The 16,228-nt window shown below is 47.5% G+C and overlaps 1 protein-coding gene across 1 annotated transcript in view; it reads right to left on the reverse strand.

The window, feature by feature from the left end:
* The window catches only part of LOC132448802 (sorting nexin-4-like), a 37,465-nt gene extending 22,792 nt beyond the window's left edge, over nt 1–14,673 (reverse strand). The window contains exons 1-12 of the mRNA XM_060040341.1: nt 14,526–14,673; nt 11,083–11,207; nt 10,153–10,288; nt 9,708–9,857; nt 9,354–9,401; nt 9,213–9,268; nt 8,733–8,805; nt 8,102–8,163; nt 3,708–3,773; nt 2,509–2,598; nt 654–753; nt 296–441 (exon numbers count right to left, since the gene is read on the reverse strand). Of these exons, the coding sequence (XP_059896324.1) occupies nt 296–441; nt 654–753; nt 2,509–2,598; nt 3,708–3,773; nt 8,102–8,163; nt 8,733–8,805; nt 9,213–9,268; nt 9,354–9,401; nt 9,708–9,857; nt 10,153–10,288; nt 11,083–11,207; nt 14,526–14,612 (1,139 nt within the window). The 5' untranslated portion in view covers nt 14,613–14,673. The remainder of the gene's footprint in view (nt 1–295; nt 442–653; nt 754–2,508; nt 2,599–3,707; nt 3,774–8,101; nt 8,164–8,732; nt 8,806–9,212; nt 9,269–9,353; nt 9,402–9,707; nt 9,858–10,152; nt 10,289–11,082; nt 11,208–14,525) is intronic.
* Nucleotides 14,674–16,228: the final 1,555 nt, after the last annotated feature.

Here is a 16,228-nt window from a genome sequence, read left to right on the forward strand (position 1 = left end):
CGAGTGCTGACCAAACCATAGGGCCCCATACACACACACACACACGACTTTCCTGACGCTTTTCTCCAAAGCGACTTACAACCATTCCATTCGCACACCGACGGCAGAGTCAACCACGCAGGGCGACAGCCAGCTCGTCGGGGTGAGGGGTCTCGCTCAGGGACACCTAGGCACTCAGCTAAGAGGAGCCGGGGATCGAACCAGCAACCTTCCGGTTAGAAGTCATCCTGCTCTACCTCCTGAGCCACTACCACCCCAACACACACACACAGCGGTCCTCAGCAGCGGGCCTTGCCTGCACTCCTGGTTCTTGTCCAGCACGGCGTCCTCTGAGGCCTGGATGCTCTGCTGCAGAGCGGCCAGGCGGCTCTCCCTCTGCTCAGGGCTCTCCTGGCCGAACAGCTTGCTGCTCATCCCCTTCAGGGAGAACACGCGCACCGCCTCCACACAAACACAAATATTACTACTCCTGCATGTCGGACCAGTGTATCACCTATTGGAGAACGCTTTAAATGTAATGTAAAATGAGAAGGCCCAACGTATAGTCTGCCAGTCAGTCAGTCAGTCAGTCAGTCAGTCAGTCAGTCAGTCAGTCAGTCTAACTGCTGAACCCAGCTCCTCTGTCTGTCTGTCTGTTTGTCTGTCTGTGTTACCCCAGTGGTGAGCTCTTCTCTTTGTTGTTTCTTGCTTGCCAGGTCCAGTACAGCCATCTCCAGTTCATACTGGATCAGCTCGTGTTTCCGACAAACTGACCTACAAACACAATACTTTTTTGTTACACAACAATATTGTAAACAGTTTAACAAAACTGTTCACAACATCTGCACAACGTGTCATTACTCCAAATGTACACTAGGGCAGTGTTTTAACCTGTGGCACACGGACCCCTGGTGGTAAGTCAGGGTAAGTATAGTGCTACCTGGGATTTTATAAAAAAAAAAATGGTATAATTTAAAATACATTCAATAATAAAGACAAACTAAATAAATTCCTCATAAATATTGTTTAACAAATATAGAACTATGGCTTGTTGTGATGTTTGTGGTTGTTATTGGTGCTTTTTATCTTGTTTATCATGTTAATGTTTTCCGTTGAGGTGTTCATTTGTGTTACCTTAACCCAGCAGGAGCATAAACGGTGTTGCTGACTTTTCTTTCCACTCTCCCCATTGGCTCTGGTCTTTTTTTTTTAATCCCTGTGTACATAGAGGGCGCTGGCACTCTTCAGACACTGCATGTCTGTTTATCTATGTTTACACTGTAAATAGGAGATAGTCTGCGAACGGTCTTGGTGACAATTTAGGGATACACCCAAGGTCAAAGGGTGATATATCAGACGAACTATACAGCCAATGGGCAACATCTGTGGATAATAGTTTGCAAGGAAAAGGCCCCTTATTTTTCTAACATTAACTGCTGAACCCAGCTCCTACGTTCGTTCGGTAGGAGTGAGGGAAAAAAAATAGATTCTGTTCAACTCCTTTTTTTTCTTAACAGAAATGCCAATGTTCCGAAATTCATTTAACATTTTGGTTGATGACTTGCAGCCAACAGGGCTGGACTCTAGCAGTACAAATTTTTGTTTATATTTCTCAATTTGATTGAAGCTCGAAGTTACTCTTATTTATATGATTATTATCAGGTTTATGTCACTCTATTATGTCTGCTCTATGTTACTCTATTCTATTTAAATAATTTTAATGTATGCACTAGGAGCTCAGAATTCATGTGAGAGGACTCCTATTCAGAGAATAATTACTAAGGTCCTGATAATTTTGTTCACAGAATAAGATGTGACATTTGAACTGAGTTGAGCGGTCTTATTTTCTTCCTTTTTTTCATGTTTTTTTAATGCCTCAGCCCAGTAGTGAGGGTGCGGTCTAGCCCAGCTCAGTTACGGCTTGCGTTTCCACCGCCGACAGTACCCTTATGGTAGGCCGGGGTCTGAGCCGGATGGCGATAGCTGCGGCAGCTACGTAAGCATCGTGACCTCATAGCAGGCCGACCCAGTGTAGCCTGCAATTAAATCCAAGGAAAAAGAAGAACGCGAGACAATAAAATAGCAACAATGTAGGACGTCCAAGAAGGACGTCAAACTTTTTCGCAACATTTCCTTCAATAAACAAAGCTTTTGCCGTTATTATTATCCCCCTGTCACACAGAACCGACGATTCTGTCGACCAATCAACGAACGGTGTGTGTAGCTCGAACTTGCCGGCACATTTTCAGGCATCTCAGTACCCCAACGGAGGAGGACTGAGAGACGAGTACGGCTCAGTCCTCGTGGGTGCGTTCGTGCATGCGTGCGTGCGGGAGATCGCGTCCGGGCAGGTGACGTTTCATTTACAGGTTTTAAGCACTTCCATTATAAAGTGGTGAACTCCCACGAGCAGACTAGAGGGAGCATGGCCCCACCGTATGGTGGGTGGTGATGTTGTGCTGACTTGGTAGGTCCTCAGTGTGCTAGCTCAGTGTGCTTCCCCTTCACACAGCGGCCTGCCGTACGCACCTGAGGGCGTCCGTGTAGAAGAGGTACTCTTTGAGCTGGTCGGCGTAGTGTTCCTCTTCCTCCAGGATGTCGTCAACTGATGCAGAGTGCCTGGGGAACACACAAACCGTTTATATACACACACACACAGTATACGTATACACTAGGGGTGTCAACAATAATCGATTCGGCGATGCATTGCAATGCGGGGCATGCACGATTCAGCATCGATGCGGCAACGTGCCATAATCGATTATGTCGCTGTTTATTTTCGGGCCTCGAGTGGACAATAGAGTTGTGAAGTACATGCTAAGCGGCGGCGCTAGCTAGCAACAACAACAACACTAGCTTGATTTCCACCGGGGACGTAAGCGCCGCGGAACGACTGCGCCGCGGTCACCGCTGCTGATCGCTGCCACTCTAATCAATGAAACCATTTCCACCGGCTCAGCAGAGTCCCAGAAGCGCCGCGCCGCGCTGCAGCGCTACCATTCCGATTTTTGACGCGAGCCGTTGCAGAACCACGTCAATTTCAACCGAGCAGATCGAGCAAGGCAGGAAGTGAAAAAGTAAAAGCCATAGAGCATCCGGTCAATTTTCTAAATAAAACACAATACTCAGCTCATGTAGCCTATCACAACTTCACATCAACATAACGTCATGACCGGTGGCACCAGGTCAGCAGTCAATCAATCAAAGGGTCTCAGAGGGTCGGCAACATGGACGACGAGAGACTGATTGTCGAAGTGAAGCAACATAAAATAATTTATGAAATATATCATCCTTTTTATAAGGACAATGTCAGAAAGGACAAAGCCCGGCATTTGATTGCAGTAGGTTTGGGAGTGGAAGGTAAAAAAAATTGCCTTATTGTGTGCAGTAGAATTTTGATGCATCGCAATGCATCGTAGAATCGAATTGAATCGAATCGTTACCTGGTGAATTGTGATCGAATCGAATCGTGAGGGCAGTGGCAATGCACGCCCCTAGTATACACACACATTTTATATACATATTCACCCATAATATACACACATGCACCATCTATATACACACACACACAGTTTATATACACACAGACCCACACACACACCGTACACACACCGTTACTATACCACACTGAACTCCTCTGCATGCGTCTCTTACCCGGAGTGTGTGTGCTGATGTGTGTGTGTGTGTGTTGATTTGTGTTTGTTGATGTGTGTGTGCTGATGTCTTACGTATCCATGTGGTGGCCGGCACTCTGCAGTCCGTCCCCCATCTCCTTCTCGATAGCGCTCCACTCACTGCCAGGGAGAGAGGACATTTCAGCGGCTGCTTTCTTTTTTAATTCATCATCTCATTTTCGACCGCTTATCCGGGGTCGGGTCGCGGGGGGAGCAGCTCAAGCAGGGGGCCCCAGACTTCCCTTTCCCGGGCCACATTGACCAGCTCTGACGGGGGGATCTGAGGCGTTCCCAGGCCAGTGTTGAGATATAATCTCTCCACCTAGTCCTGGGTCTTCCCCGAGGTCTCCTCCCCACTGGACGTGCCTGAAACACCTCCCAAGGAAGGCGCCCAGTGGGCATCCTTACCAGATGCCCGAACCACCTCAGCTGACTCCTTTCTAAGTAAAGGAGCAGCGGCTCTAATCCGAGTTCCTCACGGATGGCTGAGCTTCTCACGCTATCCCTAAGGGAGACGCCAGCCACCCTTCTGAGAAAACTCATCTCGGCCGCTTGTACCCGCGATCTCGTCCTTTCGGTCATCACCCAGCCCTCATGACCATAGGTGAGGATTGGAACGAAGATCGACCGGTAGATCGAGAGCTTTGCCTTGCGGCTCAGCTCTCTTTTCGTTACAACGGTGCGGTAAAGCGAACGCAATACCGCCCCCGCTGCTCCGATTCTCCGGCCAATCTCACGCTCCATAGTACCCTCACTCGCGAACAAGACCCCGAGGTACTTGAACTCCTTCACTTGGGCTAAGGACTCATTTCCTACCCGGAGTAAGCAATCCATCGGTTTCCTGCTAAGAGTCATGGCCTCAGATTTAGCGGTGCTGATCCTCATCCCAGCCGCTTCACACTCGGCCGCCAGCCGATCCAGTGAGTGCTGAAGCTCACAGGCCGATGATCCAATGAGGACCACATCATCTGCAAAAAGCAGTGACGAGATCCTCAGACCACCGAACTGCAACCCCTCCCCACCACGACTACGCCTCGATATCCTGTCCATGTATATCACAAACAGGATTGGTGACAAGGCGCAGACCAGCACCCACTGAGAACGAAACTGACTGGCTGCCGAGGACGCGAACACAGCTCTCGCTTTGGGAGTACAGAGATTGGATGGCCCTGAGGATAGACCCCCTTACCCCATACTCCCGCAGCACCTCCCACAGTTTCTCCCGGGGGACCCGGTCATACGCCTTCTCCAGATCCACAAAACACATGTAGACCGGATGGGCATACTCCCAGGCCCCCTCCAGGATCCTTGCGAGAGTGAAGAGCTGGTCCGTAGTTCCACGTCCGGGGCGAAAACCGCATTGTTCCTCTTCAATCTGAGGTTCGACGATCGGCCGAACCCTCCTTTCCAGCACCTTGGAGTAGACTTTACCAGGGAGGCTGAGAAGTGTGATACCCCGGTAATTGGCACACACTCTCTGGTCCCCCTTTTTGAACAGGGGAACCACCACCCCGGTTTGCCACTCCTTTGGCACTGTACCCGACTCCCACGCGATGTTGAATAGGCGTGTCAACCATGACAGCCCCTCAACACCCAGAGCCTTTAGCATTTCTGGCTGGATCTCATCAATCCCTGGGGCTTTGCCACTGCGGAGATGTTTGACTACCTCAGTGACCTCCACCAGGGAAATTGACGACGAAACACCATCAACCTTGAGCTCTGCCTCCAACATAGAGGGCGTGTTATTCGGATTCAGGAGTTCCTCAAAGTGTTCCTTCCAACGTCCGACGACCTCCTCAGTTGAGGTCAACAGAGTCCCATCCTTACTGTACACAGCTTGGATGGTTCCCCGTTTCCCCCTCCTGAGGTGCCGGATAGTCTTCCAGAAACACTTTGGTGCCGACCGAAAGTCCTTCTCCATGGCCTCTCCGAACTTCTCCCACACCCGCTGCTTAGCCTCCGACACAGCAGCAGCTGCAGCCCTTCGGGCCTGTCGGTACCCTGCAACCGAGTCAGGAGTCCTCCAGGATATCATATCCCGGAAGGCCTCCTTCAATCGGACGGCTTCCCTGACCACCGGTGTCCACCACGGTGTCCGAGGGTTACCGCCCCTTGAGGAGCCTAAGACCCTGAGGCCACAGCTAGCCACCGCAGCTTCAGCAATGGAGGCTTTGAACACCGCCCACTCCGGCTCAATGCCCCCAACCTCCACAGGAATGCCAGAAAAACTCAGCCGGAGGTGTGAGTTGAAGATACCTAGGACGGGGGCCTCCTCCAGACGTTCCCAGTTCACCCGCACTACTCGTTTGGGCTTACCAGGTCTATCCGGAAATTTCCCCCATTCCCTGATCCAACTCACAACCAGATGGTGGTCGGTTGACAGTTCCGCCCCTCTCTTTACCCGAGTGTCCAAAACATGCAGCCTCAGATCAGATGACACGATCACAAAATCGATCATTGATCTTCGGCCAAGGGTACTCTGGTACCAGGTACACTTATGAGCACCCTTATGTTCGAACATGGTGTTTGTTATGGATAATCCATGACTAGCACAGAAGTCCAATAACAAACGACCGCTCGGGTTTAGATCAGGGAGGCCGTTCCTCCCCAGCACGCCTCTCCAGGTGTCTCCATCGTTGCCCACCTACTGGAGCCCCATACAGGACTCCATTCAGGGTCTCCAAGAAGGCCGAGTACTCTGAGCTGCTGTTTGGTGCATACGAACAAACAACAGTCAGAGTTTTCCCCCCTACAACCCTTAGGCGCAGGGAGGCGACCCTCTCGTCTACCGGGGTAAACTCCAACACCGCGGCGCTCAGCCGGGGATTTATGAGTATCCCCACACCCACCCGGCGCCTCACGCCCTCGGCAACTCCGGAGAAGAATAGAGTCCAACCCTTATCCAGGAGTACGGTACCAGAGCTGAGACTGTGCGTGGAGGTAAGCCCCAGCAGATCTAACTGATAGCGCTCCACCTCCCTCACAAGCTCCGGTTCCTTTCCCCACAGCGAGGTGACGTTCCACGTCCCCAGAGCCCGGGTCTGGTCCGTCGAGACCCCTGACCTTCGCTGCCACCCATGTGGCTGCGCACCCGACCCCAACGGGTCTTCCCACAGGTGGTGGGCCCATGGGATGAAGAGAGGGGGGGTGCCACGTAGTTTGTTCGGGCTGTGCCCGACCGGGCTCCGTGGCAAACCCGGCCACCAGGCGCTCGCCATCGAGCCCTCCGTCTGGGTCTGACGGGGGCCCCGGGCTTCCTCCGGGCCGGGTCACATCTCCTCTTATTCCGATATTCATTGGAGTTTTTGAACCATTCTTAGTCTGGCCCCTCACCTGAGACTCTGCCATGAGAGACCCTACCAGGAGCACAAGGCTCCAGACAACACAGCCCTCAGGTTCACAGGGACCTTTTTTAATTACTTTTTCTCAAATATATTGGAAAGTGTGCATTAACAATCTAAATCTACTCATTTAACAACCTGTCATGCTAACTACATTTGTGCAATATTGATATTTTATTTAAAATAAATTTAAATCTGGGCTTCAGCTAATAGACCGCTCTAGACCTTCTACATTAATGTGTGTGTGCAGAGGATTTTGCTAGGGCTGTACCCTAAAAACGACGCGTCACAGTTCAATGAGCCCCAAGTCGACTTGAATACTCTCAGTGGAACAATCGCAGGGTTTATTATTTTTGTTTGTACATTATAATAACGTGATAGAACATGATATAGAGGCTTAAATTACAGCCAATCCATGACAGATTATCATGGAGAAAAAGAATGCTCTCAGGAGAACTACTACACGGGGAGACCGGGGCTGACTTCATGCTCCAATGAAAGAGCAACAAAGAAATCTGAAGGTCTTCACTGTAGAACCATCTGAACAGGCTGTGCACGTTCTTCAGTCCTGCCTGTAGGCCATTGATCGGCGTAATTGTGTGCGACTCAAGGACACAATTCCACAAGAATCCAGAACTGTTGATTGATCCTGAGCGTATTGATCGTGTCAAACAGAGTTCAAGTTGAGAAGATATTGGATCTTCACGCTCCATAACAAGACGTTCAAAAGCGGGGGACTAATGGGACAATCTGGGGAGCGTCTGGTGAGTGACAATTACAGATTAAACAAGGGTTTTACCATTGTCGCAACAGGGCGGACAGAGAGGTGAGGGTCCAGACGTGACCGCCACTATACCAGTGCTGGACCGCTGGGCGGGCCTTACGCTTCCGGCTTTAGATTGCTATATACGGAAGCACTTTGCTCATGATGACCAATAAGCCACCTAAAAACGAACTCTGACCCCACCATACCGTATCTTACCAAAGTGAGTTACATCCACTGTTTCAACTCTAGTGAGTTTGGTCCCATCACACAAGGATGCTTTAGCATCTGCATCACATATGAAGGAACCAGAAACCTGCTCCAGGCCTGTCCACTGTTCTCACCTGAAAATCCGGCCATAGTTCCCATGGACCTTGTACACCCCATACATCCTGTCTGCTACTTTCTGGAACAGACAGACAGACAGACGGTTAGAGACAAACTCAGGCCTAAAAAAAAATTTTGTTTGGTTCCGGTTTCCGACCGACCCTGTTAATTCATGTGCGACCCAAATTATTTTATGAGCTTTATAAAAAAATAAATAAATAAATAAATAAATAATTTGGATGCAAACTATAATTACGTTTTGGTACAGCACCTCTTCATTCTGTACAAGGATGAGCGAATTTTCTCGTTTTTAAATGAAAACAACCTACCTATCATTCGCTGCCGCTGGAAAAAATAAAATAAAAAAATAAAATAAATTCCCTACCTACCCATGACCTCAACTGACAACCAACAGGAACCAAACTTTTTTTTTTTTTAGGCCTCATGGCTCAGAGCTCCTCTAGCTTAACAGCATGACGATGATAAACTGATAGTGTTAACAACATTAAAGGATTTCTGGCGTTTTCGCATCTTCATGAGGATAATAAGGGTACGGAAGATTGTATACACATATAACCACAGCTGACACTATGATCTCAGGCATGGCCCACCTGTAGGAGTATAGAGAAAAGTGATGAAGACACTCACAGCTCGGACCCTGAGGAGGTGGGAGATGGCGCTGTTCAGCTCATCGCTGTACTGCTTCAGATCCGTGAAGCTCCTACAAGCCACAAACAGGACTTAGGCTCATGTCCATAACTGGATCAATGCATGGATGTTTATACTACGCCTTCCTAAGTCCCTGTTAAAATGGCATGGAAACTAGGTAACAATATGAAAGAGAATAAAGTATAATAACATACTTTATTCTTGGACTATAGTATATGAGGCAGAAAGTTGAAACCAGCACATCTTACCTTCATTTACATTTACATTTAGGGGACTTACAACAATTCATTCTCCCACGGCCGGGGGAATCTGGGAATCTAGCAACCTAGCAGCTCGTCAGGAGCATTCAGGGTGAGGCATCTTGCTAAGGGACACATCGACACTCAGCTGAGTAGCCGGGGATCGAACTAGCATCCTTCCGGTCACCAGTTTAGAAGTGACACAACCCTCACTACTTACTTGTCTGGGTTTTTGACTCTTAACGTGGCGCTCAGCGACTTGAGCCTGGAGTCAGCCTGGGAGAACGAGATGCAACATGGATCATTGTGCTATTTTCCAGCAATAGGAGGGACGTGGGTGAACATCTGACGGGTTCATTACCTTGTCCTGGAAACCGGTCTCTAGAACCGCCTCTCTCCACCCCTTTTCCTGAGGAAACACGAGAGAATGATAGGACAGAGCACTGCATTTGATGATGAATGACTGAAGGCCAAAGGACACTACTGCATGCTCAGAGACCTGTAGATGCCCCTTCTGCCCAGGGTGGAACTACATGTACGCAGAGGTGAAGTCCTGCCAGAGGCTGCTGATTGGTCGGGCAGGGAATGCTCCCGGTGAATCAAATAACTGGATTTTCATTTGGTTGTGTGTGTGTGTGTGTGTGTGTGTGTGTGTGTGTGTGTGTGTGTGTGTGTGTGTGTGTGTGTGTGTGTGTGTGTGTGTGTGTGTGCTGACCTCTGTAAGGAACTGATAGAAAATCTTGTCCTTGGAAAGGACCGAATGCGATGCCACCCGTATCAAGAAGTTCTCCAAACCCAGTCGGCGTCTCTCCACAAAGTCGGGGTCCAGGTTGTCAGCAGACAGTTTGTGCCAAACAAACTCTGCCTGTAGATGATTCATGAATGAATGAATGAGGATCAGCAGGGAACCGTGTTATCATCCCAATGATGTTTAGTGGCTCGGGTTAAATACTGTGCAGGAATCTGAGTGAATAGTAGGGTCCTGTTCAGGATGTTTACAAAAGGGGGAAATAAACTCAACGTTTTTATTTTGCTATTTTAAATAAGTATATATTCAAACTGAATATTCTATTAAAAAACATTAAAAAAAGCACTAGAACCAGGAAGGAGACGAACGCTATCAGTCGCTCCCTCCCTCCCTGCCTCCTCCCTCCACTCACCCTCTTCTCAGGCAGAGGGGGGATCACCACGAAGGGGTAGGTGACCAGCAGGTAGGTCCTGAGCAGCTCGAACTCACTGTAGCGCCTCCATGGAGAGTCCCCCACCGGCAGCCCGCCCTCTGCAGCGTTGGCTGGTCTACGGGCCGTCAAACATCAACAAGACGTCAGCGATACAATCACCATGCTCCTGATTTCATTTACTGCAAGGCAAGTTTCTGTCTACATCTGTGAGCAAATTTATACATCGCTGATCAGGGTTAGTATGAGCAGAAATGGCAAAACCGTTATTGCCTCTCACGTTGGTCTTGATCCAGACCAACATGGGAGTAGGTTTGGTTGGGAATCCATCCTATAACCACCCGACTGCTCTCCCTCTTGACCTACCAACATCTAACACCTTCTGGTGTTAGATGATTCCTGAGAACCACAGAGCATGGAGGTGCTCTGTTGTTCTAAAATGAGACATACTCAAACACAATGGTGTTTGCAACATAAAGACTCATTGCAACAAAAACATTTAGCAAAACCAAGCAACTTTGCTTGTTGAAATATTATATATAGTTTTAAGGTAGCTATCATGTTTTAAGACTATGATATATCTTTCATGTGCCTATATGTATATATATATATATATAAATCTTTATTGCTACAATGTCATTTGACTGCCATCTCTAAGCACCATGATGATATTTACATTTACATAGGGGGTTTTGCTGACGCTTTTATCAAAAAGCGACAACCATTCATTCACACATTTACACACCAACGATGGAGCCAGCTCATCAAAAGCAGTCAGGGTCAGGCACCTCGCTCAGGGACACCTCGACACTCAGCCAGGAGGAGCCAGCCAACCTTCCTGTTACAGGTCAACCCGCTCTACCACCTGAGCAACATGCCACCCCGAATGATATAGACTAGAGCGCCACCCACCGTATCTCTATGAGGTACACCGTGTAGGTCTCTTGCATGTTCACCGTGTTCTTCCCACTTCTCTTCTCCGACTCAGCGACATTGATGTCAATCTTCTTCAGCAGGGCAGTCTCTCTCTCCACCATCTGAACCACAGGGGGCATGAGACAAAGCCAAGAGGTCATTCTTCGACTTCAACCAGAAGTCGATCAGAAGTGTTAAAGAGATATCATGCTTTTTAAGGTTATTAATTGCATTTTGGGGTAACTAGTAGGGATGGGCATTCAATGAAATTATCTTAGTCGATGGTCGGGAGAATTAACGATCACTTTTCGATTAATCCTTAATATTTTATATTGAAATTAACTATTTATATGCTATATTCAAAATGCATTGAAAATGTATCTTTAATTCTCCCATGTTTACATGGACACTTGGTCCGATTAGAAGTGGAAGAACAGCTCAATCAGAATAGAAAATTATCATATATACACCTCAATCGGAATACACGAGAATGCGCGAGAGACATACGGACGTATGCTTACCACTTTTGTAAATGCCATATATACAGTACATTCGGATTGGATGATAGGAATAGATCTATTCCGATTATAAATCTAATTGGATCAGAAGTGTGCATGTAAACGAGGCTAATCGGAATACAATTTTCTGATCGGAATAGAATTCCATGCGGAATAGAAGAGGTGGTGTAGTCCGCTCGACTTGTATTCACAAGCCGCGTTTACGTGCCACATCTGATCCGCATAGATTTCTATGCCGAATAGATTATAGATTTCTGATCCGAATGTACTACATGGCAGTAACAAAAGTGTCCGTTATGTCTCTCGCGCACACCTGACACATCTCTGGACCGGTGGCGACATAATGGACGTCTTATCACTATTTGGCATTGTGAATTTGATTTTAATGAAAGCACAGCAGGAGAGAGCTTTTCTCTGCCTGCTCCTTCAATTAAGAAGGAGGAGGACAGCACAGCTACATCAATTTCTTGTCCGATCTTTATATTTACCCCCACCTCCGCCGCAAACAAGAGGAATTTGGATGAGAGTCCGCAGCCAAGACTGTGGGAGAGAGTCGTCTTACGGGAATTTATTGACCAGGAATGGCAAGAAAATTTTAGGATGAGTAGGCAGTCGTTCGTGAAGTTATTCGAGCTCATGAAGAATATATCGCCAGAGGAGTTAACTGTACGAAGAGCCAGGGCCGTCGGACTGCGGGGACAAAGGGGACAGTTGTGGGGGGGCCCAAGGCAGAGGGGGGGCCCCTGAAAAAAAAAAAAAAAAATTATCTACCGGCCACGTCTCCCCCCCCCCCGCCAACAATCGCTCCATATTCCCCCCCCCTCCCCGTCAACAATCGCTCCATACCCCCCCCCGTCAACAACTGAGCGCAGGGGGTCCATCAGTACCTATAGTATAGGGGCCCAGGACTTGGTGCTACGGCCCTGCGAAGAGCAATACCGTTGGCAATGAGGGTTGCCATGGTACTGCACAAGTTGGGCAGCAGCGCCGAATATATGCTGATCGCTAATCAGTTCGGGGTGCATAAAAGTACCGTTAAAAAGTTTGTTTATATGTTCTGCAAAAGTACTAGTAGTAGCCTACTCATTTACAGTTATCTCGGACGCTCGCGGACACTACGATACGCGAACACGTCATTAATATTAGCCTAGCGATTGTGGTACTTGCACTTGGTTCTATGAACATCCTTTCTGTACCGACAGCGATATATTGATGCACTTCTTATGACAAATGTACTCATTGTAAGTCGCTTTGGATAAAAGCGTCTGCTAAAATCCCCAAAATGTCCCCAAAATGTAAATGTAAAAATGTAAATGTTAATAAACACCTATCCCGTCGCTTAGCAACTGGACACGCTTACCGGACTACTTACGGAGTGGTAACAAAGACGTGAATCAGGCAATAAATCTATGGGGATCAGATGTGTCCATGTAAACGCGGCTACTTATTCCGATTGGTTTGAGGTGGGTGCGGCTACTTTTTAACTTAGAGAGGTGGCATCAGCAGTTGCAGTAGTTTGCAATAGGTCCTCGGAGTCGGTACCAATATCAGCATCTTGCAAAAACGGTCTGATTTGTATCATGTCGCTTTAAGGCCCCCCTCCCGATTAGCCCTGTGTGCTGTGATTGGTCAGCACGCTTTGCGCCTGCATCAAACAAATTCACGCCGAGAAGTTGTAAACATTGCTGGTAGCAGGGAGTCGGGACTTCTGTACTTCAGCACCGCTCAATGCACAGTCTGATGTCACACTGTTACAGAAGTATTGGTGTGTTCTGGAATCCTCGGAAGCCAGCCTTCCGAGTTGCACCTTTGACGCAAGCAAGACGGTACAATGCATAAATTGGTGACCGGAATAAAGTAGCAATGTAATCACGCGTGTAAGAGCATTTAAAATCGACATTAAAATGACCAACGTGGGACAAATGTTGATAGCGTCATCACTGCTCTCTGTCTACTCTCAGAATTCCGAGAGATGAAGACAAAAAGGGGGCGCGCTTCCGAGAGATTACCCCGACTTCCGACTCGGAAGGTTGGCGTCTGAGGATTCAGGAACACACCATAAAGTTTGAGCACAAACAAGCTGATTCACACCCTTGTTGAGGGGCGTTCTCGTTGGCGGGAATACTCCCCCTGGCTGAGACATATATTTTTCAAGCTTAGCAGACGTAAAACATGTATTCATAACAATCTAAAGAAAAGGGAAACGTTGAAAAAGCATGATATCACACCTTTAAGTATTGACCTCTGTCATTATGAATGATGGTCATTCACCACAACGAAGACCAATTAAGCCGTGACCACAGATAACACAAAAACATATCATGACTAACGTTTGTGTGTTTAATTTAGTCACTGGTTGTGACACTGTAGATAAAAGCCACAGCAGACATAAACATCCGCCCTCTGACAAGGCTGGAGGTCCTGAAGGGAATCGAACTATCAGCCCTCTAACAGGAATGGAGGTCCTGAAGGGAATCGAACTATCAGCCCTCTGACAGGACTGGAGGTCTTGAAGGGAATCAAACCATCAGCCCGCTGACAGGACTGGCGGTTCTGAAGAGAATCGAACCATCAGCCCTCTGACAGGGTTTGAGGTCCTGAAGGGATCGAACCATCAGCCCTCTGACAGTACTGGCGGTTCTGCTAGCTAGGGAAGCTAACAGTGTCTGTAAAGATGACCGAAACATCAACAAAACCCACAGAGCTCCTGAGTTAACAGAGGCAACGCCTGGGAACCAGTCACCATAACAAGATTAGAACTCCATTTCACATGATCAGACTAGTTCACCTACTGATTAACTCTTATTGATTAACTCTTAATGAAACTTTAATGAGAGCAGCTCGCGCTGTCCGGGGAACTTAGACAACTCCGGTTTAACCCCTCAACAAGGCATGTACGACCACAGAATATTAATCTAATACCGTGTTAATCATGTTGTTCTCTGACTCCGGGGAGGTGAGGTCCGTGTTGTCGAGGACGGCCGCCTCTTCGCTGTCGGAGTCCGCCATCGTCCTGGTCTCCTGACTGGTGTGTGTGCGGTCAGCTGCCCGGTACGCATGCGCACTCCAATCTCGGTTCAACGACTTGGTGCGTTCGAGTATTCTCTGCGAGCCGACTCGGATCTCGGATCGGACGCCACGCCCACACTAAAATCGTTTTATTATGTTTTGAGCGGAGGTCGTCGGAGAAAAACATGGACGCCACCCGGAAAGCTATTGTTGCGGTAGCATTGGCCGACTACTACTACTATTTTCATTTATATTATTTCAGGACTACGAAATAATATAAATGAAACGGTGCGTTTTCACCGTACGAAAACGCAGCCATTTGAACTTCTACAATTTTCACTTCATTTCATGTTTCAATGTATCTTCTGCATATGTAAGTTATTACAGCAATACGAGTGATTGAAATTGCGATTTAAACCACCAAAGCGGTCCAAACACAATGAAAACAGTTCACTGAATGTCACACTGGGCGCATCCATCTTCAATTCTATCTCGGAAGCCTCGCTCGGTCACCGCTGAGTTCAAACGAGATGGCGAGATCGACTTCCGAGGAAAAGGGGCGTGTTTGTGCGTGTCGCTAGGCAACGTCCTCGGAGCTCCGAGACGGATGGATATTAAAACGCACCGTGCCCTCTACTGCTTATTGCACATGCGCTCCATGTGTGTGCTCGTGTCGTGTTCTATAATAGGTCTAGGTATAATATAATAGGTTCTATAATAGGTCACGTTCTTTAATAGGTCCATGGGTTGAACTCGGTCATTCAATGTTAATTAAAAGTGTTGATTTAGTTAATTTGATCACTGATTGTATTTATGAACCACTGGATCTTGTAATAAATGCATTTATCAATAGAATGATTTGCATTGCATTAAACGGCAGTGATGCACTATTTTGATTCACAATGGTTATGAATTGAAAAACCACAGAAATCTTGGAGCCTAGTTAGAGTTCTAAACTGCTTTATTAAAGAGGGTGTAAAATAGAAGCCAAAATTAATATCTAAGGTTGAATGAACGATGAACAAGGTCTGATTGGAATAATTCAAACAGTGTTTCAAAGTCATAATTTCAGTTGTTAATTTTTAACAAAAACAGAAAAAACGATTAGTGTAAAATGAACCCATAATAGATTCTGGCGACGTCACTATGTCATGGCTTGCCTCTGCCCTCATTGGTTTAAGATAGTCGTGGGCCCAGATGTGAATGAGAGGGATGTGGTTCGCCTCAGGCCAGTAAACAGCACAGTAACACAGCCTTTTGCTGCTGTGGTCACATGGCTGCACAGCGTTTAATGTTTAAAGAGAAGGGTGGATCATAGTCGCGTAAGGAAGCATTTTATATAAAAGCCAAAGTTTGAACTGAGGGTGCTAGCATGAAGGAGAGAGAGAGAGAGAGAGAGAGAGAGAGAGAGAGAGAGAGAGAGAGAGAGAGAGAGAGAGAGAGAGAGAGAGAGAGAGAGACAGACAGACAGACAGACAGACAGACAGACAGACAGACAGACAGACAGACAGACAGACAGACAGACAGACAGACAGACAGACAGACAGACAGACAGACAGACAGACAGACGCATAGAAAGATTGCATGTAGTTAATTAAGATATGACTCATCAGTCA

This window comes from Gadus macrocephalus, chromosome 20 (assembly GCF_031168955.1).
Source record: "Gadus macrocephalus chromosome 20, ASM3116895v1".
Taxonomy (NCBI): domain Eukaryota; kingdom Metazoa; phylum Chordata; class Actinopteri; order Gadiformes; family Gadidae; genus Gadus; species Gadus macrocephalus.